The following is a 23117-nucleotide window of genomic DNA, read 5'->3' as shown; positions in this document are numbered from 1 at the left end:
ATAGTTGAGATTGGATTATGAACAAGATTGACATTGATTGACATTGCTTCTCTACGGCATTGGATTGTACAGTTACGCGGTTTATCAAGCATCTCCTGACTGCTGTTGTAGAGTTTGGTGTTCGTTCTTTGACGTCTCATTCGGATATCAGACCCGGCAAACCATGGGCTGGATGTCAAGGCGTCGCCATCACTTTTGCGTCATACCGACAGCTCTAGATGTATCCTCTACCTAGGTACTGCAACGCCGGATTTGTATGAATTCCCAAATGTTTCCGCTTAATGCCTTTGCTTAGGCATCATTCATACCTATGGCTGGTCCTTTCCCGAATTCTCCACGGACTTGAGTATGTTGAATGCGGGGGTTAATATATCGACAGCCACCACGACATCTTAATCTCCAGCATACACGCCACTGACGAATTATTCTTATGATCACAGGGGATTAAACCCCTTGGATCGACAGGGCCATTTCCGAAACGACGACAATTCCGGGTGGCTGAATGTATAGATCCACCGGGTGATTGGAAGGAATATTTTCACCCGTCTACTAACTAAGCAGTTCTTAATTTGCCCAAGACTGAACCTGCTTTCTCGACACGTTGATCTCCTTGTGCTCTCATGATATACCCGGTACGCCGGCCCGCCGGGTGTATGGATAAATCATCGTGATACACTTGGTGTGGCAGCATGTTTCACTTCCTTTGCGGATGCGGAGCAGCAAACTGCCACACCATCTGAATTAGCGTGCATAGTCGCAATTTCAATTCTTCAAGCCAGGATATTAGCGCCATCTGGTGGGTTAATCATGTCAGGCCACAGCTCTTGGTCTCGGAGGACAATAATGTACTCCGTAGGCCCGTTCGGAGCATCCTCCGTCTGCATTTCGGATCCCATACATAAATACTTGTCGTAGTCGGATCCTGGGCGAAGTGCTCAATTGACCTCTTCGACCTTGCACACCCAAAAATGCGGATCCAAATTGCCGCTCTTGCGGCCTTGCTTGAAGGCGCCTGGGCTCTGGCCTGTCCCGGCACATTTGAGTCGATTTCCGCGGCTGACTATGTAGGAAAGTTGAAGCCAGGATGGAATCTGGGCAACACACTGGACGCTGTTCCTGATGAAGGTTCATGGAACAACGCGCCGGTTCAGGCGTCGACTTTCGATGTCGTCAAGGCCGCTGGGTTCAAGAGCGTGCGCCTGCCAGGTCAGTACAGCCAGGCGTATTCGTATGAGAAGAGGATGTTGACTCCATCGATCCAGTGACATGGGCCGACCACTTCAATGGAAGCTCGCCTGACTGGACTGTTGATCCTGCATGGCTGCAGCGGGTGTCGGACGTCGTCGACATGATCACCTCCCGAGATCTGTATACCATTGTCAACGTCCACCACGGTAAGGACCACCCCGGATTTCACATAGTCGCACACTGAGAGACAGACTCCTGGCAATGGGCGGACGTCACCGCGTCCGGGGCCAATCTGACCATGATCGAGGAGAAATTCTACCGGCTGTGGTATCAGATCGGCACCACGCTGGGCTGCAAGTCGAGCCTGGTCGCTTTCGAGCCGATCAACGAACCGCCCTGCAACTCCGCAGAGGACGCAGCCGAGATCAACAAGCTGAACCAGATCTTCCTCAAGGCCATCAACGACGCGGGCGGCTTCAACCCGAAGAGAGTCGTCACTCTCGTTGGTGGCGGGGAGGACAGCGTCAAGACGTCGCAGTGGTTCAAACTTCCTTCGAACATTACGAACCCCTACGCCATTCAATTCCATTACTACAGTCCTTGTAAGTCTCCGAAGTCCACCACCACAGACCGGTGTACTGACGTTGGGCAGATGACTTTATCTTCAGTGCATGGTAAGCCACAACATCCAGCCTCAAGTATCCCACTCACCAGAAACAGGGGAAAGACGATCTGGGGCTCCGACGCAGAGAAGAGCACCCTCGAAACAGACTTCAAGCTCATGCGCAACAACTTCACCAAGGTCCCTCTTGTCCTCGGCGAGTTCGACGCCTCCCCGACCAACACCGAGCCGGCCGCGCGCTGGAGATACACCGACTATCTCGAGCAGATCGCCGCGAAGTACGACATCGCAACCATCCTCTGGGACAACGGCGAGGACCATCTAGACCGGACGACAGGCGTCTGGCGCGACCCGACCTCCATCCAGATCCTCACCAACACAACCGGCACCGCCCGCAACAGCCTGCCGGACAGCACGACCGACGCCGCCGCCACCAGCCAGTCGTCCTCGGCGTATATCTTCCACCGGGTCGGCACGCCCGTGGCGAGCCAGACGCTCCCGTTTCTCTTCAACGGCAACACGCTCGTCTCCATCCGCAACGCGAACGGCACGACCCTCCGCAAGGGCGCTGACTACACCGTCTCCGATGCTAACATCGTCTTCTCGGCCTCGTACCTGTCGCGCGTGTACAGCGCGAGAACGGCTCCCGGCGTCCTGGAGACACTGACGCTTAAGTTCTCGGCGGGCGCGTCGCCTACCATCCAGATCGTGCAGTGGGACACGCCGACGCTCGCGAAGACCTCGGCCGCCGCCTCGTCTGCGTCCGGATCGGACCTCTCTATTCCAGTTACCTGGAAGGGTCTGGCTAAACCGGCTGCCGTCAAGGCCTTGACGGCCGGTGGAACGTACCTGGTCGACGACTGGACACAGTACCTGGGCCCGCTGCAGCAGGCCAGGACGGTAAGTATAGTTCTTTTCTCCGCGAAGGAAGGCTTGCTAACGGTGTTTTCTAGACCTACAGCAGCCAGTGGAACTGGGATGCGTCGAATGTGATCATCACGTCCGCGGCGATAGACGCTGTTGTGTCTGCGGGCCAGTCGACGGTGTTCACGTTCGAGTTCTATCCCCGTGTCAACGGGACGGTCAACACGGTCAACTTTACGTTGACTGCCTAGGGCTGCTTTCTTGTACATATATTGACCAGCGCGGTGCTTGAAGTGTGTCAAGATCAATCATGTATTCATTATCATTACCTATATCCCATCCCGTAACCAAACTCCAAACGTACCAAACAATCAATACAGAGTCTTCAGCTGCCACAACGGCAGGTTAGGATCATACTTATCCCAGACAATCTTATTCTTCTCATCGAGATGCGCGCCCTCATCCGTAATGGGGATGCCCGCCGGCGTATCCATGATCTCCTGCTGACTGAACCCCCACTTATCGCGGGGGATCCACAGCGTCGGCATGGGCGCCGTTATGCACGGCTCGTAGTAGGCGTTCTCGCGCTCCTCCTCGGAGTACCGGATCTCGACATGGTCGCGGCGCACCTTCCGGCGCAGCGCCGCATAGTCGCGGTACAGATTCGGATGGAACCACTTCCACGCGGCCTCCCAGCGGCTCAGCGGCTGCTGCGTGTACGCCTCCTGCTTGGCGGCCTGCGCCTCCTCCTCGACGTCCAGCGTGCGCGGGAGGAAGGTGTACAGCGGCTCGAGGGCCTCGTTCAGCGAGATGTGCGCCAGCACCGTGAGGATCATGAAGAGCACCATGATGACGAGCGGGCCGACCGCGCCCTTGATCGCGAACAGCCCGATCATGCACACGTCCGCGAGGTAGATGCCGGTCAGCAGGTGCTGCAGGGCGCGCGGGTACACGAGGCCCTTCGTGTCGATGCGCATCTCGTACACGAAGAGGAAGTTGTAGCGGTAGGCTTGGTAGACGAGGTAGAGGCCTACGAAGGCGAAGCCGAGGATGAGCGGCGCGATGCAGGAGTATGTCAGGGCTATGACGCCCATGTTGGTGAACACGGGGAACACGTTCCCCCAGCTGATGCCGCTGAGCGCGGACCAGCGCTGGTAGAGGTGGCGCGGCGAGTGGTCGAAGAACGTGGTGATGAACTTGAAGACGAGCGCGCCGGCGACTTGCACAACGGCCAGCGAACTCATCGTTAGGCCCTGCAGGAGGAAGTACGAGATGTAGAAGTTGGTCGCTTTGGGCAGGTTCTTGGCGAGGAGGTCCTTAGCCGAGAGAGGGTCTTTGATGATTTGCGCGGTGGCGGCCGAGGCGGCGGACGTCAGCGTCGTCACGAGGAAGACCTGCACGACCTGGAAGCAGAAGTGGGCGCTTTGCGTGAACAGCTCCACGCGGGAGGTGGATGGGACGCCGGCGCGTTTGGCACAGACTGCAGGATGTTAGCGGACAGTACCTTGGTGTGGATGAGGGCATTCTTACATCGACAGATGATCGGCACCAGAGACATCAGCAAGACCAGTGCGGCTGACGGGAGCAATCCGGAAATGACACCTTTGATAGTCTCCGGGAGGTCGTTGATCCAACCCAGGAAGGGGATCATCTTGGAGAGATAGGTGATGTTGGAGATGGTGCCGACTAGGGCGGAGGGAATGGACCAGAAAATGACCAATGCCGCGATGCCGCCCTGGACGAGGAACTTGCGCACGATGCGCTGCCACCAGCTGAGATTCAGCGCCAACCAGACTACCTCCGACGGGGCGATACCGATGAATCGCGGAGTCATGTGCAGCGGTTGGTGGTGCGACAGGGTCTGCAAGGCGATCTGCGCATCCGACTGTGAATTGAACTCGATAAAGACAGCAGAGAGCTGCTTCGCATCGCCGTCCTTGTGTTTCCGCTGTAGACTGGTCACTTCCTCCGTCACTTGGGCCAGCTGTGCGCGCAGCCAGTCGATCGTGTCGATCTTTTCGCCGAAGAAGAGCTTGCGTCTGTGGCATGGCCGTCGCACGCCGTGGTAGAGCGACGGATTACTGCCGCTCTCGCAGTCGTCGCAGCAGCTCTCGCAGGGGACACCTCCTTTCTTGAGGATCTTCAGGCGGGCGGAGTTGGCGCGTCGGATGAGTCGGGTCTCTGCGCGTTCGAGTTTGTACGAGAGGTCTTCCCTCTCCCGGACCTTCTTCTGCAGCTCCTCGCAGTTGGAGGTGATCCAGATCCGGTGGATGGAGTCCCCAAAGACCTGACGCAGGGTTTTCTCGTTTTTGTAGTCCTCCGGGACGGACATGAAGAGTACCGTGCGCGAGGAGATGCGGTCTACGTATGCCGGGGAGTTGAGATACGCTTGGCGTAGGTTTGCATAGAAGATGCTTTCTCGCGTCACGACGTAGAAGACGAAGGCTGGGGAGTCAGCTGCGTCAAGTATTTGCTTGGGGAAATCGCTTACTGAAAAAGACACAGGCCATGACTGCATGGGCATAGTATTTGGTCGGGTCTTTGACATTACTGAAGCTCAGCGCATCCAGCTGCGTATTTCCTGCTCCGCCGGTGGCGTGTATCGGCAGTAGGATGGGCCAGGTGATAAGACATCCAGTGAAAGATGTCGCGCAGAGCACTCTTAGGAACCGGAGGAAGAGATAGCCATCCATGGAAGAGTGATGTAACACATGGGCGTCGGAGATCTTGAGGAAATGCCCGAACCAGTTGAGGAAGCCCGTCGGCAGCTGCGGACTCCGTTCACTGTCCTGCATCAGTTTCGCTCCAACAGGGGAGGATGCACGACACTTACTGGATGTGAAAGGAGGGTAGATGAGACCTCGGTGCGTACCAGCGCAATTGGGTTCGACGGCAGATCAGGAACAGTCCGAACCAGAACACTGCAATCACCAATGCCGGACACAGAGTGGTCACTAGGGACGAAAGAGACGTTGAACTCTCGACTCCCAGGTCACTCATCGCCTCGGATGTCGTCGAGGAGGCATTGCCCCGAGATGATCCCACGTTAGGGTCATTCTGGGGATTCTGAAATGACCCGTCAGCTGCGGTCTAGGTGGGTGATGGAAACTAGACGAGTGTCTGCAATTATCGGCACTTACGATGAGATCACTCATGGTGGCTGTCTAGACGCAGATGTTAAGCCACTGAACCAGCCATATGGCATACAAGCAAACAGGGCGCGATCACAGACACGGATGTCCCCTCTCTTTACATATATTCTACCGGTAATTGCACTGGGGGCGGGCCGTCCCACTCACGCTGAAGACGCGAGAATGCAGACCATGCTCGACCTGTCATTTGGAGGGAAAGGGCGGGCGCTTGCACGTCACGACCACTGCGGCTGGACTGCCGGACAATGTAGCAATGCCACTAGTGCACAATGACCAAGTGCCATTGGTGGGCCGGTTGGAATGCACTGGGACATGTTTATCCTGCTCATTGTCGCGCTGTCCTGCAGGCAGTTCATTCGTCTGTTCTGACCCCGATAAAGGTGGTTCGTGGCGCGGAACATGCATCCTTCTCGCCGGGGCCTCGTCACTAGCATAGGCTAGTGGCCCAAATTCTCGGTGACAGCCTACCCCCAATCGAGTTAAGAACGCGGCGATGAGACATTTTGGCATGGTTGTGTGGTGGAGATGGACGCCGATCAGGGTTGCTTTTCCTGCTCCAGGGATGGCCAAGAATGTCCACCACCACCAGAGTGCACTCCCGACGAACGCTGCAACCCGATCTGGCGAGTTGCTCGGAACGAGGAATCTCTCCTGCATCCTGGGACTCAGGGGGCTGACCTCCAAACCCAGGAAATGGGAGTTATCTCCGTTCGTCCCGATCAGATCGCGTGGTGGGACCAGATCCCGAGATCCTCAAGTCTAAGGAACAGACTATCGGATATTAGCGTCTTCAGCTCGTCAAATTCCCGGAATTACGGACGACCTCCGTTAAGACGCCAGACAATGGGATATTATCGTCCTGAACATATCATGCTCCGCACTGACAAGCACCAGAGACTTAGGGTCCAGCGTCCGTTACACAGCAGTATGTAAGGGATGGAGTTTATTTTGCTTTTTCACGCGATGGCTGGAGACAGGAGAGGGCTGGTTTTGAAAAGTCATGATCCTCTCGGAATCTCTCCTGCAGGGCCGAGATTCCAACGGGCATGGAGAATTCGGAAATACGATGGACCCTCATAAGGCATGATTCAAGTCTCTTGATGGCAAAACCTCGGAGGGTCTCCAGGTAGGCTCCTTCTTCTGTCCACTTCCGCCCACGGTTGGCACTCAACTGGTTCTGGTGCAGCTGGCTGGCTGGGATGCAGATCGTACTTTTGCACACGACGCGACGAAGAACCGTGACTGGACAGGAGTTTGAGTGCATCTGTTGTTGACCAGCCGGGGTGTATTAGATATGCTAGGTCAAGTCGGTGATGCTCGGCATACAGGGCCACCACGAACGACCTCATGTACAGTAGACAAAAATGTCATCTCATTCAACCAAAGACATCCATCCCGACCGGACGGTTCAGGGGGTGGCAACAATGTGTCTGTCAAACCAGGAAAGTGTCTTCCGAAAGACTCCCATTGCGTGGCCTTCAGATTGCTTCTGGATCAGGAAGATCTCGCGAGACCCGCACGGACTAGACCTTCGGTTCGGCCGAAGTTGTCTGAGTTAAGGTTCGTTATGTCTAATTTGCATCTGACTGATGTTTAACGCTTCATAGTCTGGCGGGGAGCCCCATCTGGCACCGTTATGCCATGCTGTCTCGCAGACCTACGTGGCATGGCGCATTGAGCCCCGACAGATGTTGATCTGTGTTGTGCCTGTATGTATGTATTGTGCTTCGGGGGAATGGCGCTTTCAGATCTCAACTTTGTCTCTGATCTTTGTGCATTCGGAGTAGAGCGTTGAACCGCGTTGAACCATGGAACAAAAGGGACCTGAGAGTAATGCGCTCCACAGGTTTCCATGTGTTTTGGCTGCTGATGGAGGAAACATAAGGCGGTGGCAGACGGCAGTATCAACCTGTCGGTAGATCATCCTCCCCTTCACCGTTTCATCGCTCAATGCATCTGGAAACATGTCGCAATTAGACCCAGATCCCCCGGATAGACGGGACTACTCTTTCAATGACTCGGATGATCCGTCTGTGCTTGCGTCTTTTGAGCAGAAACAACCATTCCCTCCTCTTTCCGCTGACGATCTTGCGACAACCTCCCACGATGCGCCGGACAACAGCTATCCGGATGAGGACGAACACGCCATGACCTCGCCGCTGCAGGCGGATGCCGAAGGTGAAGACGATGACGACGCCGACTTTCAATCGCAGTACTCGCTGGACAACCAGTCCTTCTCGGACGCATCCACCGACTCGGAGGACCCATCCCCCAAAGACAGCTTCACCATGCATCATCCATTCCGACAGTCCTCCAGTTCCCTGCATGGCGCCAATGCCTTCGCACCGCCATTCTATAATCGTCCGCCGACCCCGTTACCGCCGTCTCCTTCGCTGACCTCGTTGCTGCGTCCACCCTTTTCCACGACTACCTCCCGACCAACCACCCCCGACAGCTCGGACGTCGAGACGCCCAATGACACCGAAGCTGCCGTTGCCAAGTCAGCACGCCGTGCGACCACCGTGCCACGTGCGAGCCCTAAAGTGCCCACCTATGAGTACTACGGATTTGTTCTGTACCTGGCTTCCTCGCTGGCCTTCTGTACGCCGACCTCCTGAGCACGAATCCCGCAAGATGTGCTAACAACCTTTTAGTGATCTATGTCCTCTGGTCTTACCTGCCATCCCCCTTCCTACACCAACTCGGCATCTACTACTATCCGAACCGCTGGTGGTCGCTGGCCTTCCCCTCGTGGCTGGTCATGTCCATCATTTACATCTACGTCGCGCTGGCGTCCTACAACACGGGCTACCTGACACTTCCGATGAACAGCATCGAGAATATCGTGGATGAGGTCGCCAACGTGGCCGTCATCGACGGCAAGGGCCGGCGACGCCCCGGCGGCTCGTCGCGCATGAGACCAGGCGCGACGTCCTACCAGATCATGGGGCCGCAGAACCGCAAGGTGCACTGGCCAGAGATCTGGAGCGAGGGCACGGATGCAGTGATGGACGTGCCAGTAGGCGGGGTGTGCGAGGTGCTGTACGGGCAGGAACGCAACGACGACGAGCTGTGCGGCGAGACCCATGCCTTTGGGGATCGCAACGGGCGTCGCATATAGTGACATAATGATACCCTATCCTGCCTACGGCGATGTATATAGACCTTAGATCTTTCAACGAACCAAGTATACCCAAATGCTGTCTATGTCGGTTTATAATGCTTAGCCTTCCTCCGGAATCCGTCGCAGTCGCATCCCACCCCTCCATCCAATCCAGCCCTTCTCCAGCGGCCCGCGCAGCAGCCCAATGACCAGCGCGCCGGCCACCAGCGCCAAACCCATCGTGCCGGACATGATCCAGCCGCCGCGCGCATACACCTGGTTCCCGACCGACGTGCCCATCAACTGCCCGCAGAACACGCCGACCATGTAGCCAGTGTTGATGCGGTTACGCGCCTTGGGCGCGACCTTGTAGATAGCGGCGCGGTTCGCGATCTGGGTCATCTGGATGCCAAAGTCCTGGAGGACGGCCTGAAGGATGGGGCCGGCGACGGAGAAAGAGCCGGTGTAGGTGCCGACGGCGATGCCGGCGATAGTGATGAGCAGGCTGACGGTGACGCAGAAGGGGGTGACGAAGTTGTCGATGAGGAAGCGGGAGAAGACGGGGCCGAAGAACATGGGGGTCAGGCCGGCGAGGGAGAAGAGGCCGATGGTGAGGGTGGAGTAGCGGTAGGGGTCGCCGGAGAGCAGGAAGGTGAGGGTGGTCCAGAAGCTGGTGAAGGTTGCGGAGGTGAGGAAGCCGATCAGGGTTGCCTGGACGAGGACGGGAGAGCGGACGAAGTAGCCGATGATCGAGGAGAGGATGGTCCAGTAGGAGATGTCGGAGTTGGTGGCCGGGTAGTCCGGCATGAAGAGCCACATGAGCAGGAAGATGAGGTACTGCAGGGCGAGGGAGAGCCAGTAGACGTTGCGCCAGTCGGTGCGCGAGGCGATGATACCCGCGAGCAGACGGGCGAAGAGCATGCCGAGTGCGAGACCGCAGGTGACGAGGGAGATGGCTGTTGCGCGGCGGGCTGGCGGCGCGAGGTCTCCGACGAGGGGGAGCATGATTTGCTGGAGAGAATTAGAGGGCGGGGGCTGAAACGAGGAGATGGGCTGGTTCTTACGGGGGTCACGGTGGTGATGGATGTGATGAAGCTCAGGGCAAGGAAGACATTGAACGAACTGGTCACGCAGAGCCCGATCCAGACGGTTGCAGTCAGGAAGGTCAAGACCAGGACGAATGGTCTCCTCCGGAGCATGTCACCCAATGGACAGAGGAAGATGAGCCCAGCTGCGTAGCCCGCCTGCGAGCATGTTGGGATCAACGAGGCCTGTTTTTGGGTCACGTCGAAGTATTCGGCGAGCATATCCAGCAATGGTTGGGCGTAGTATAGATTGGCGACCTAGCCGGTCAGTATCTTATCCTATGAACGGTGTATTCGTCCGGCTTACTGTGAATGTTGTTGCGAAGGAGAACAGGAGATTTAGAAATAGATTGAACTTGGGAGGATTGTCCGGTGACCATCGACATCGCGGAGGCGCCCAGAAGAGAATATCGAAAAGGGCTTGCAGCTTCTGCTGTGTTTCCTTTCCGCCATGGCGGTTTTCCAGCTGTTGAGTCATTGTCAGTACTTAGATGTATATATCGGAAGACAGACAAAGACGTACCTGTATAGGATCACTCGATGGCCCGACAGAGTCTGGACTCTGCTCTCGACGGATATTCTTCTCCTCCATGGCGCTCAATGGCCTCGACAAGAGAGAGATCCTGGAGAGAGAAAAATTTCCTCTTGACCTTGTAAGCCCAAGATCCTTCGATCACCAGGCTAACGCTTGCTTCTCCACTCGGCTTTCTCTTCTAGCGGCCGGGGGTGGGGTTGGCTATCTTAGGGCTTACTTACCTTACAGATGGTGTTGATAGAAATACGTCCAATGTTCAACGCACTGGTGCTCGTGGTAGAGGAACATAATGTCCCAGCTTGCAGTCTCTTGCAAGGCACTCCATTGAACGAACAGCCATGAACAGCTTTATGGCCGGGTGTTTTCGGTTGTTCGGGCCAAGTTATGGGGTTAAAGCTAAGTGTATGGATCACCGAGCAGGATATTAATCCGGTACTAGAGTAACATGATAGGACGGTGATCTCGGTCTAAATGATAGTAGGATCGTCTCGTCGGGGGGTTTTCGGGGTTTCTGGAGCCAATGCTGTAGGTAGTGAAACTCACTGTGAAAGAAGAACAATCAAGGTTGAGATAGAGGATAAGTAGCGTCATAGAAAGAATTCTAGAAATAAACACCGAGAGTCTGGCAGAACGAAGACTACACAAGGCGAATAGCTGACTCATTGTTCATTGTCGCTGTGCATCCATTCATTCATTCGCCTCCCAATTATCATCGAACCCTTCCACCAACTAACAACCATTCTCGTCCATGCAATCAAGATTCAAGTTGGGTACCAAACAGGGGACTCAACCATCTCCAACACAATAATAGCCACACTTACCTTCGTATTCCTACTCAACGGAAGCAAATATCTCATCTATGTCCCTCCTCAGAAGCAGCCGATTCCCATATACTTCAACTGCCTACTCGGCTGCATGGACCGAAGCTCGGCAAGAATGCGGAGTAACGCTTGGACATTTGCTATCATTTGCGTGGCCAGCCCATACAATGATAGCCTCGGGCCAGGGACAAGACATTGATGGTGACAATTTTATACATTTCTCCAGCTTTCTTAGATACTAGAGCGTGACGGATGTCGTCAGAACTATATTCCAGCTATACGAAACATTGATCTAGGCACCCAAACTCACGACAACGGACTTTCGAGGAAAGAGTGTTCTCTCTGTGCCGGATTAGACAATGTCGCTCGCGAGCTACATCTGGGGAGAGGCCGAGCTCAATCGACGACAGGAAATCCTCAAGGCCCTGTCTCAGTCCCCAATCAAAACCGTTGGCCACAACCCGTACCGATTGTCCCGCAAGGAGCTATGGACAGTGAGAATCCAGCAAAATATCGAGCTGCTAGAGCTCAAGATGCGATTAGGCTGGGACAGCGCAGCACTATCTGGATGCTTTGAAAATTGTCTGTCCGGATGTTGCTTCTCTTAGCGCGAACTACCGCAGTAAGTGATCAGGAGGTGTGGGTTTGCGTGTGGCTAACCGCAAGAAATATAGTCTTCCTCAAGAATCTCCACGCCCAAATGAGCGAGGAACAACGGGCGTACTGGATCCCCAAAGCTGAAAACTTTGAGATCACCGGTTGCTATGCGCAGACCGAACTCGGACATGGGAGTAATCTGAAAGGCATTGAGACAACGGCGACCTTTGATCCGATCACCGATGAAATTGTTCTCAACTCACCCACCTTGTCGAGCCACAAATACTGGATCGGTGGTTTGGGTGTCATGGCGACGCATGCTCTGGTCATCGCACGGCTAATCGTGGCCGGAAAGGAACTGGGCAATCATGTTTTCCTAGTTCAGATCCGAGACCTAGGAACCCATGACTTGCTACCTAATGTGCAGGTATATGAACAAGGAGAAAAGTCTCTGGGGACCTTCGCCACAATGGACAATGGGGTCATGAAGTTCTCACACAAGCGAATTCCGCGGGCTCAGATGCTTGCCCGCTACGCGTCGCTGGACCGAGACGGTACTTACCATAAGAGCGAGAACAAGAAGCATGCTTATACCTCCATGGTCATTATCCGGAGTTTGATGTCGCAAGAAATCGGCCTAGACGTTGCCAAGGCGATTGTAATCGCTCTTAAGTATACAAACTTCCGGAGACAATTCAATGTGAAGGATGGCAATGAGACTCGCGTGATCGAATATGCCAGTGTCCAGAATAGACTCTACCCGGCTTTATGTCGCGTAAGCCAAGTCTCATGCCTTGTTTCCCTTGGACCGCTTGCTAACATCCCACAAGGCCATCGCTATGGTTCTCGTTGGCCGAGAGATCAAAGAGCAAGTTGAGGATCTTCGAGTCGATAAGTTGGAAAACCTCCATCTGCAGACCGTCGGACTTAAGATCTGGGCCACCGAACATGGGGTGAGAGACATTGAGGTTGCTCGCCTGAGCTGCGGCGGACATGGTAAGAAGTAGCCCTCAGATATTGATTTCTCTCTTACTCTAGGTGGTGTAGGAAATATGGCGGCCGCCGGTCTGGGCTCGATGTATGCCCAGCTTTCTCCAGCACGGACGTACGAAGGAGACAACTACGTGTTGTCGCAGCAGATTGGAAATGCGGTGATCAAGCATTGGAAAAGGTGTGTAGATTCCTGCCCCGATACATACCATGGCTGACCCCCGGCAGAAATACCGAAATGACAATCCCAGCTCTGTCATATCTTACTCTACTGCGAGACTCTCAGCGAATGTCGCAAAGGTTGGGCGTAGGGACCGCGGATTCATTTCTTGCACCCGAGACACAGGAACAAATCCTGGAATACCGTGCTGCCATTCTAGCGAGAAGGCATATCTCAGACACCGAACAAGGCAAAGACACCAGCTATGACGTGTTCCAACTCGCGATGGCCCATGCAGACTTGACATATTGGCGTAGTCTGCAGAATAAACTGTGCGAAGCTCCAAGGGAACATGAGACAGCGATCAAGACACTTGTAGATGTGGTGGGTCCGATCTCTCACTGCGTAATCCCAGCTGCTGATTTTGAAATTAACAGTTCGCCCTTACGTCAATTCTGGAGAGCCTAGGGGCATTTGCAGGGACGAATTATCTCGCACAGGAGGACATCTCTAGCCTGAGAGATACGCATCATTCCCGCATCGCTTCGTTATCCAATCATGTCCAGTCAATTGTTGATGCTTTAGGGTTCACGGAAACTGAGCTCAACAGTGCCTTTGCTCGCGAAAGCCAGACCCCATATGAGGCTCTTCTGGAGACCGCACGGCAGAGCGAGATGACCGACAATCGCTTCATTCGACCAACTATCTTGCAAGCGAGGAATCTATGGAAGAAATATCAGGGTTCGGTATCCAAGTTATAGTGGGGTGTGAGTATCGCTCTTCGTCATGTAGATCGAAAGGACTCCTGCGTCGTTAGCCGAAAGTGGGAAGCTTAAGAATACCTTATCTGTCGCATTATTATCGTAGTTCATCAACAAACGAATATATATATCTGTATCCAGGCGACATCCACATAACAACAGTATATGAAAATCGACGTACAACACTTTTGGAATCCTATCCCTACATCATACCTGCAAAATCTATGCAGAGTCTTATGAAACAGAATCTCATACAGGATGAGCAAGTGTAAACAAAGCCGAGATGCATGGTGTACAACCAGTCACGTGACATCATCACAACAGAGTCTCTGTCCAACGCCAGATTCCACGATGTGTCAATATTGGATTAAGATAAACCAGAAACAATATCAAGGATGTGCTCTCTCAATATAAAAGAAAACGACCACAACAAGCAGCGCTAATGGCGGTTGAAGCAGCGGCGTGGGCGGCTACGACAGCCAACCAGGATCCTTAGTAAGACGCCAACCTTTCTTCTACGGTGTCCCGTCCCAGTGACCCTCTGGCCAGTCTCTTGCTGCATCTCCGGTCGCATTTCTCCTTCTCCGAACCCCTTCATCTCCTTATTCCCATTGTCCTCTCTTTATCGGTGTTGACGCGGCTAGGAACTTGGTTTCCTGCCGTTGTCGCCCGCTCCCGCTTGTTGGCTTACATCAACAGAGTTTACGACCGCCTTTCTCCCCAGAGCTCCTCTCGACTCACACCTCCCATAATTCCGAATCCTTCGACTTACGACCCTTTCGGCCTCTCAATACTCTTGTCGGCTGATTGTGCATGGCGTGGCAGTCGTCATCAGCCATGGCTGGCGGTGGAGGGTTTGTTGGGCCCGGGGGTGATATGCCGTCAAACGGCGGACAGCCTCAGGGGACGGAGTACACATTGCAAGGTGAGTGATCGGGGGAACCCCTGTCATGCGCGGAGCCGTCCGAGTCATACTAACTGCTTAATCCGAAAGGCGTTATGCGCTTTTTGCAGACAGAATGGCACCGCCACGAACGAGACCGCAATGCTTGGGAGATTGAGCGCGCGGAAATGAAGTCTCGCATTGGACGGCTGGAAGGCGACGTCCGAACGAGCAAACGGTTACACGAGTCCTTGGGAAAACATGTTCGGCTACTGGAAGCTGCCTTGAAAAAAGAACGAGAGAAGGTCAAGAAGCTCAGTAACAACGAGACGGTGGAGGACATGCGCGACCCCAAGGAGATCGCTCGCGAGAGTTTGAACGCTATCAAATGTAGTCCCCTTCCCCCAACCTTTTGATTGAATCGCGCGTATACTGATTACCGCCCTAGCTCAACGCCCCAGCCCATTCGCCGACCTAGGTGATTCCGACTTGAACGCGGACAATCAACACGACAGACAAGAGAGTGAACGAGAGAAGTCGCGTCGATACTTGGCAAAATGTCACCAGGAAGTCGCCTACCATGTTATCCCCTCCTCACACCCTCCTCTCGACCTTAGCGACCCAGACCTTTCGAATCACCTCTATGGCAACCAGCATCTGTCTCAGCAAAGCCTGGAAGAGGCTTATCTACAGCAGCAACGCCAGAAGCAACAGCAGCAAGCGAACCATTTCATGGCACGCGAGGCACCGATCCCTAACCACCAACCCATGATGGCGCAGTACTCCGAACCATCTGCCTTGTCCCGAGCGCAAAACCAATCCAATCTCCCCCCCGGTTCTCGCGAGGCTCTTGAACGAAAACCTCTGGAACCGCAGCAAACGCCTGTGACGGCGGTTGATAACCGAAAGCAAGGTCTGGAGTCCGCGCGCATCGATGAACGCGCAGGCTTCGAAGGATACGGTGCACATGCAGCAGGCAGGGACGAGATGAAGCCGGGTCAGACTGAGGAAAACGCGGATGACACTGACGGTTGGAATTTCGATGAGCCTTCGGAGTCGGAATCCGCGACAGGACCAATGCCGCCTCATCGACCAGATGTGGATGCTTTTCCCAACGCCAACTTCGTGCGGTCGAAATCTCCTTCGCGCCCGGGCTCACTCTCGCATCGACGGAAGAGCTCCGGTGCGCAGCGCAAGAGTGATGGGGCCATTGAACTGAGCGCCTCCGGTGTTGCTAAGCCCGACACTAATTTCAAAGTTCGGTTCGCTCTACGAGGCCACCTGGACGTAATCCGGTCGGTCATATTTACAGGCGGCGGCAGCCCTTCTGAACCAGAGATCTGCACCTGCAGCGATGATGGCACGATCAAACGATGGATCATTCCCGCAAGCTATGGCGCTTTTGGTTCTCAGGCGGCTAGCTCGAGCAATGATCTTGACATTACGAGCTATTTCACTCACCGCGGCCACGTAGGCGCGGTGACTGCCTTGGCCGCCTGTTCTCCGTCGCAGAACTTCTCTAATGGTGGCCGTGTGTCCGGTGATGGCTGGGTGTTTTCTGGTGGCCAAGATGCCAGCGTTCGCGTTTGGGAGCGAGGTCGCGTAGACCCCAAGGCTACCCTTGATGGTCACACCGATGCTGTATGGGGCCTGTGTGTTCTTCCTGGCACCACCGGCTCTGTGTTTGGGGACTCCTGTGCTCAGTACGGCGGCCCCGACCGGATACTACTTGCATCGGGTGCTGCAGACGGCCACATCTTGATTTGGGCCGTTAGTGCACCTCCCCAGTTATCGTCGCCACAGGCAGGATCTCGGCGCGCTGGAGGCAGTCGGCGCGCAAACTCGATATCATCCGGTTCCAATTTCCCTTCTTCCCCACAGCCTAGCACGGCAACGACAACTCCGTTCCACTATACCCTCATCCATAACATCGTTCACAAAGACTCCCCGTCGCCAACTTGTATAAGTCCTCTGTCTCTTGCTGGTGTCAACTTTGTCGTTTCCTTTTCGGACGCGTCCGTGATCGTCTATGATACGAGAACTGGCGAGGAGATTGCGGGAATGGCGAGCCTAGAGACATACGACGGAACGCCATCGACAGGTGTTAACTCTGTTGTTGCGACCACGGTTGGTTTTGATGGCTCGGCAGGCCTCGACCCAAGCCGCATTCCAGCCGAAGAGGAGGTAGTTCACGGCGCGACTGGTTCGAGCGCTGTGGAGGGAGTGATCATTTGTGGATACGAAGACAGATATATCCGGTTCTTCGATGCCAACAGTGGTATGTATCTCCTAAGACTTCTACTGCAAGATAAAGCGTGCTAACCTTTGTCTAGGCCAATGTACCTACACTATGCTTGCTCATCCATCAGCGATTGCATCACTGTCGCTCTCTCCGGACGGGCGTGAACTAGTGTCTGCCGGTCATGATGCCAGTTTGCGATTCTGGAACCTGGAGAAACGAAGCTGTACCCAAGAAATTACCAGTCACCGGCTGATGCGCGGCGAAGGTGTTTGCGCCGCGGTATGGAGCCGTGACGGTCGCTGGGTCGTCAGTGGAGGAGGAGACGGGGTCGTGAAGGTCTTCTCGAGATAATGAATGAGGACGGTTGTCGATGTATGATGTTACTTCTTTTTGATCTTGTCACAAGCACATTGCAGCCGATACGTTTTCTCTTGCTGTGTTCTTTCGACGCATGAAAATGGACGAGCGCTTGGCCCATCTCGAGCATTTGCAACGGTGTCAATTTGCCTGGCATATGTTCCTTTCTCCTTGTGTGGTTATAGGTTCTTCCCCCCATTTTAACATTCACATTTGTCTCATTAATTCGGCTATTAAATTTTGACACCCCAATATCCCCTGTTCGCATATGGATTACGCCCGTCTACTTTGGTATGTTGTCTGGGGGGAGGCCAGACTGTGATGAGCTGATTGGGATAGAACAGCATTTGTGGGTTTTCTACAGGTGTATCAGACTTCTCCCAGGCTTGGTGTTTCTGAGTACTTGCGCATTCTACCTATTGTACAGGTATGGTCTTATGAATGGAATATGTAATCTAATGCTTCTCGGTTCCGTGGAGTGTACTATTTTGAGACGCTTCGATGACGCGGCTCATTTGCCAAGATAATCCTCATACAAATGTACGATTTGCTGAAGTTTTAAGACAGTGGACATTATGAAGGCGGATACGGCACTTGGAATTCATGAACTTGCTGCCAACGAGCACCCCCTCACCACGATGCCAACTCCACAAGGATGACATTGTCTGCCCGGGTAGTGAATCAGCCTTACCTGTGTGTGCCCGGGCAAAAGTGACCCCCGAGCAACATCCTCTTCGGGTAAAGGGCTAGGCTATCAGATACTCTAGCTCATTACGGCGATACGAGCTCGGCATCCCCCGCCCTTGGCACCCTACTACTTACTGTACAGAGTACAAACATGATCCATATACACGAAAGCCTCATTTCCCTGCCGATCAGGAGCGAAGCCACTAGAACGCCACGCGTCGGTTTGACGCTGCCTGGGCTCTCTGTCGCGACGGTAGCTTCGACCTCGCGATATAAGACACATTCTCCACGACCGGCAGTCGTCAATGTACATCGCTCGCGAGATGAACACACCTTGACCCCCTACGACCTTTTCGATCACGGTCGACATAATGGGACCTCCTTCGGAGCCCGAATCTAGGCAGCTCTCGGCGCAGAGTCCGGACTCACTCGGCCTGCAACATGAGTCGTCTCAAACGGCTGAGCGCAAAGAAGCCAGCGCTGTCAAACTGAACGAGACAAAAGAAAAATCCTCCGATGAAGAAAAGTCCGAAGACCAGGCCTCTGAAAGTAAAGATGAGCAGCCTGAACAGAGTGCTTCCCTGGCAAATTATTTCGTGAGAACTATCCCGTGAGAATTCTAGCATTCCGCTGACAGTGTACGTCTGTAGAGGGTCTTTTCCTACGCCAATACACAGGATCGCGCGATTCTCGCTTTGGGGCTTGTATGTTCGATCGGATCTGGTGCGGTAGGTTCAAAAATGCTGGTTCTTGAGACATGACCTTGACGTCGTCAATAGCCTCTGCCTCTGATGAATATCGTCTTCGGAAACCTGGTTGGAGAATTCAACGGCTATTTCACGCCCGGGACAACGGTCACTGAGGACGAATTCAAAGCCTCCGTCAGCAATCTGAGGTATGTGAGCATGCGTGGTGAGACTGTCTGTTCATGACTGATGCTGGCTAAGCTTGTACATCGTGTACCTCTTCATTGGGAAGTTCACGTTGACATACGTCTCCATGGTAAATCAACATCATCACCACGGTCACATACGACTACACCACTAACCTACCTAGTACTGTTTCCGTGTCATCAGTCTTCGCGTTTCGGCCACCCTCCGGCTAGAATACATGCAGTCTCTTTTCGCCCAACGCATCAGCAAGCTGGACCAGGTATCAGTGGGAACGATCACGAATACAATCACAACCCTCTCCAATTCCATCCAGCAGAGCATCTCGGACAAACTCGCTATCCTCTTCCAATCCATCGCTCTTCTAATTACCGCATACATCATTGCGTTCAAGTACTCATGGGCCTTGACACTCGTCACAAGCGCTGCTCTTCTTTTCATCCTTGTCGTCTGCTCTTTCACAATCCCGGTCCTTGTCAAGGTCCAAGCAGAAGTAGATGAGGCCGACAAGAAGCACTCGTCTATCGCAGCCGAGATCTTTGGCTCCATCCGCACTGTCGTGTCGCTCGGAGCGCAGAGTTTCCTCTGCAAGAAATATGCCGGCTGGATTGAGGAAGCGCGGAGACGGGGGCAGCGCATGTCAACCGTATTGGGGATCCAGCTTGGTCTGGTGTTCTTCGCGATGTACTCCAGCTATTCGCTGGCGTTCTGGTTTGGCCTGAAGCTCTACAGAGAGGGTCACATTGCGAATATCAACGTCGTTATCACGTGGGTACACGCGCAACCCGGTCATGGCCTTGCTAATACATTTTCAGGGTGTTCTTCTCCGTCATGATCGCGGTGAGTGTTCTGGGAAACATCGCCTCGCCGTTGATGATCGTGTCCAAGGCTGCTAGCGCTGCGGGCTCGTTTTTCGAAATGATCAATTCTGAGAGGATCGACACTAGCGGTTTCCGCGAGCCCGAGGCTTCCGCTGAAGTCGATATCATTTTTCAGGATGTCGAATTTACGTACCCTTCTCGTCCAGACACGAAGGTGCTGAAAGGGTTCAACGCCCGCTTTGAAAGAGGAAAGACGACTGCGTTGGTAGGGCCATCCGGCTCCGGAAAGAGCACGATCGCCGCCTTGATTGAACGATGGTATGACCTGAAGGAGGGAGATGGGCCTCTCAACGGTGGGGATATCTTCGTTGGCCAGCACAAGATAAGCGACCTCGACTTGAAATGGTGGAGATCTCGGATTGGACTTGTCCAGCAAGAGCCGTTCCTTTTCAACGACACGATCTTCAACAATGTATCCTTTGGTTTGATTGGAACAAAATGGGAGAACGAACCCGAATCCACCAAAAGGGAGCTGGTCCAGAAGGCCTGCGAAGAAGCATCAGCGACAGAGTTTATCGACCGTCTGCCAGAGGTATGTGACACCTTTTGTTCACACTGCGGCGTCTGACCCCAACAGGGCTATGATACTATCGTGGGAGAGAACGGTACCAAGCTGAGCGGCGGTCAAAGGCAACGTCTGGCTATTGCGCGAAGCATCATCAAGCAGCCCACCATTCTGATATTAGACGAGGCGACAAGTGCAATTGATGTCCGCGGAGAGAAGATAGTCCAGGCAGCGCTAGACCGAGTGTCGAAGGACCGCACCACAGTCGTGATTGCCCATAGACTCTCGACTATCCGGAAAGCTGACAAAATTGTTGTGATGACGGGTGGCGTTGACATGGAGCATGGGTCGCATGATGAGCTGATGGACATCGATGGTGGCGTGTATAGAGGCCTTGTCAATGCCCAGAGACTGGAGATCTCGGCAGAAGATGAGACTGACATGACGGAGGCCAGTCCGGAGCTGGAAGAGGAGGCCAAGTCAGTGGATACGGTCCTCTATGATTCCTCACAAAAGGACGAAGAGGACTACAAAGAAAGCCGAAGCTTCTTCACCAGTATCGGGCTATTCTTATACGAGCAGCGCGCAAGGTGGATGTTGTATATTCCGACCTTGCTCGCCGCTGCCGGAGCTGGAGGTGAGTGTCCCTGCTCTTATCGATGGCTAGGCTAATCCAACACATAAAAAGCCTCCTTCCCATTACAGAGCTGGTTGATGGCACAGTTGATCGGTGTCTTCAGATTGAGTGTAGAGAAACTTGCAGACGCTGCGAATTTTTGGGCGCTAATGTTCTTCATCCTCGCCCTCGGGGTGGCTGCTTGCTATAGCGTGCTGGGCTACTGTACCAACCGGTTCTCAATGGTAAGCAGTAACTAGTAGCACGGCAAGTACTCGCAAACTGACACTGATCCAGGAGGTTGGCTCATACTGCCGAACGGATTACATCGAGAATATCTTGAAGAAACCAATCGCGTTCTACGACCGCCATGAGAATGCGTCCGGCTCCCTGGTTTCTCGGCTTGCGACTGACCCGAAGCAAGTTCAGGAGTTACTGGGACCAAATGGCGCATTTCCGATTATTTCCATCTTTGGTGTCGTGGGCTCCATAGTGATCGCCTTTTCCTTTGGCTGGAAGCTAAGCTTGGTGGCGGTATTCGCGGCTTTGCCATGCACTTTTCTCGCTTCTTTCATGCGCATTAGATATGAGATGCAGTTCGATGCAATGAACGCGAAGGTGTATGCGGGTAGTTCGCAGTTCGCTGCCGAGGCCATAGAGGCCTTCCGGACTGTCTCAGCACTGACGATGGAAGATGCTATCTTGAATCGGTATCGGAACCTCCTCCAGGAACAACAGAGGAAGGCTTTTCGGAAAGCCTGGTACGCCACATTGATCTTTGCTTTTTCCGATAGCGTTGAGCTATGTGCGATGGCACTGACTTTCTGGTGAGCAACCCAAAAAAGACAACATGCACAATTACTGATTCTTTTCTCAGGTACGGTGGCCAACTGCTGGCGTCAAGAGAGTACGAGCCGACAAAATTTTTCGTTATCTATATGGCAATCATTCAAGGAGGACAGCAAGCTGGCCAATTCTTTAGCTTTGGATCAAATATCGCACAGGCAACCGCATCGGCTAACAGGATGTTGGACTTTCGTCCAAGGCCAGCTTCAGCGAGCAGTACCGGGGCCGACTCCGTTCAAAAGACAAACTTCGAGCGGAGCGAGGGCGCAAGACTCGAATTCAACCAGGTTACATTCATATATGCGTCGCAAGAGGTCCCTCTTTTCTCGGATCTCAGGTTCAACATCGAAAGTGGGCAATTCGTCGCGTTTGTCGGGCCGTCCGGTTGTGGCAAGACGACCGTCATATCACTGCTGGAGAAATTCTATCACCCAGCACAAGGCACCATTACAGTCGACGGCCATGATATAAGTCGCCTAGAGACCTCGTCCTACCGGAGGGCAATCTCACTCGTGGCACAGGAACCGAGGCTTTTCGAGGGAACGATCCGTGACAACATTACCCTAGGCCTTGACGAGTCTGATTTCACTGAAGATGATATAGTGCAAGCATGCAAAGACGCGGAAATCCATGATTTCATCGCATCACTTCCGAACGGCTACTCCACTGAGCTCGGTATAAAGGCCCAGACATCGCTTAGCGGAGGCCAGCGGCAACGACTCTGCATTGCGCGTGCGCTGTTACGAAAACCGTCTCTTCTCCTGTTAGATGAGGCCACCTCGAGTCTTGACTCGCAATCCGAAAAGCTCGTGCAAGCAGCAATGGACCGCTTGGCTGCGAAGAGAAGCATGACAATCGTAGCTGTTGCCCACAGACTGGCCACGATCCAGAAGGCCGACGTGATCTTTGTGTTTGGAGAAGCGCATGGTGGGAAGGGCTCTCGCATCGTGGAGCAAGGAACGCACCAGGAATTGCTCCGAAAGAAGGGAACTTACTGGCAGATGGTGAGTCTTCCTTTTCGTATATTTTTTGCGTTGTACTAACCTAATGATAGTGTCTGGAGAACGCGATGGATAAATGATCCATCTCCCTGCCAGGACACCGAGGAGTTCATTGTAATATAGTCATCTTTCGATGGTAGATACTCCTCTCATAGCCTGATACTGTAATATAGATGATATCATCTCTTCTCGCGATTCCATCTCAGCCTTGATTTTCAAGCATACTGTACGGAGGTCAGCAGTCAGCACCGGATATAAGCCTCGTTCCGGCGTTAACGGACTAAGAGGGTTGCCTCCGCCGTTCAGCCCAAGTATAAATACTCAATGCCCA

The 23117-nt window shown here is 53.8% G+C and overlaps 7 protein-coding genes across 7 annotated transcripts; 5 read left to right on the top strand and 2 right to left on the bottom strand.

The window, feature by feature from the left end:
* Window positions 1–968: 968 nt before the first annotated feature.
* On the top strand, window positions 969–2925 carry ATEG_09802 (putative extracellular endoglucanase; the record flags this gene model as incomplete). Its single annotated transcript, XM_001218423.1, has 6 exons — window positions 969–1206; window positions 1263–1394; window positions 1440–1790; window positions 1841–1862; window positions 1909–2710; window positions 2764–2925. 6 exons carry the CDS (start codon window positions 969–971, stop codon window positions 2923–2925), a joined length of 1707 nt encoding a protein of 568 aa, XP_001218424.1.
* A 268-nt stretch (window positions 2926–3193) lies between these two features.
* On the bottom strand, window positions 3194–5829 carry ATEG_09801 (putative DUF221 domain protein; the record flags this gene model as incomplete). Its single annotated transcript, XM_001218422.1, has 7 exons — window positions 3194–3546; window positions 3659–3704; window positions 3763–4154; window positions 4205–5164; window positions 5226–5458; window positions 5508–5740; window positions 5815–5829. The coding sequence occupies 7 exons, from the start codon at window positions 5827–5829 to the stop codon at window positions 3194–3196; spliced, it is 2232 nt and encodes a 743-aa protein (XP_001218423.1).
* A 1961-nt stretch (window positions 5830–7790) lies between these two features.
* Window positions 7791–8444, top strand: ATEG_09800 (uncharacterized protein; the record flags this gene model as incomplete). Its single annotated transcript, XM_001218421.1, has 1 exon — window positions 7791–8444. The coding sequence occupies one exon, from the start codon at window positions 7791–7793 to the stop codon at window positions 8442–8444; it is 654 nt and encodes a 217-aa protein (XP_001218422.1).
* Window positions 8445–9049: 605 nt separating this feature from the next.
* ATEG_09799 (MFS transporter) lies at window positions 9050–10606 on the bottom strand (the record flags this gene model as incomplete). Its single annotated transcript, XM_001218420.1, has 4 exons — window positions 9050–9940; window positions 9994–10272; window positions 10322–10480; window positions 10538–10606. The coding sequence occupies 4 exons, from the start codon at window positions 10604–10606 to the stop codon at window positions 9050–9052; spliced, it is 1398 nt and encodes a 465-aa protein (XP_001218421.1).
* Window positions 10607–11729: 1123 nt separating this feature from the next.
* ATEG_09798 (uncharacterized protein) lies at window positions 11730–13878 on the top strand (the record flags this gene model as incomplete). The annotated part of the gene is made up of 6 exons (XM_001218419.1): window positions 11730–11952; window positions 12045–12742; window positions 12798–12963; window positions 13006–13138; window positions 13186–13501; window positions 13555–13878. 6 exons carry the CDS (start codon window positions 11730–11732, stop codon window positions 13876–13878), a joined length of 1860 nt encoding a protein of 619 aa, XP_001218420.1.
* An 837-nt stretch (window positions 13879–14715) lies between these two features.
* Window positions 14716–17354, top strand: ATEG_09797 (cell differentiation and development protein Fsr1; the record flags this gene model as incomplete). Its single annotated transcript, XM_001218418.1, has 4 exons — window positions 14716–14803; window positions 14873–15151; window positions 15210–17039; window positions 17095–17354. The coding sequence occupies 4 exons, from the start codon at window positions 14716–14718 to the stop codon at window positions 17352–17354; spliced, it is 2457 nt and encodes an 818-aa protein (XP_001218419.1).
* Window positions 17355–18418: 1064 nt separating this feature from the next.
* ATEG_09796 (ABC transporter ATP-binding protein) lies at window positions 18419–22866 on the top strand (the record flags this gene model as incomplete). Its single annotated transcript, XM_001218417.1, has 11 exons — window positions 18419–18643; window positions 18698–18751; window positions 18827–18942; window positions 18995–19049; window positions 19104–19705; window positions 19753–20350; window positions 20396–20960; window positions 21012–21184; window positions 21237–21766; window positions 21817–22789; window positions 22840–22866. 11 exons carry the CDS (start codon window positions 18419–18421, stop codon window positions 22864–22866), a joined length of 3918 nt encoding a protein of 1305 aa, XP_001218418.1.
* Between the last annotated feature and the right edge of the window lie 251 nt (window positions 22867–23117).

The sequence above is a fragment of the Aspergillus terreus genome, genomic scaffold, assembly GCF_000149615.1.
Source record: "Aspergillus terreus NIH2624 scaffold_15 genomic scaffold, whole genome shotgun sequence".
Taxonomy (NCBI): domain Eukaryota; kingdom Fungi; phylum Ascomycota; class Eurotiomycetes; order Eurotiales; family Aspergillaceae; genus Aspergillus; species Aspergillus terreus.
The sequence above is the reverse complement of the archived record's forward strand: the minus strand, read 5'-3'. Positions and strand labels throughout refer to the sequence as shown.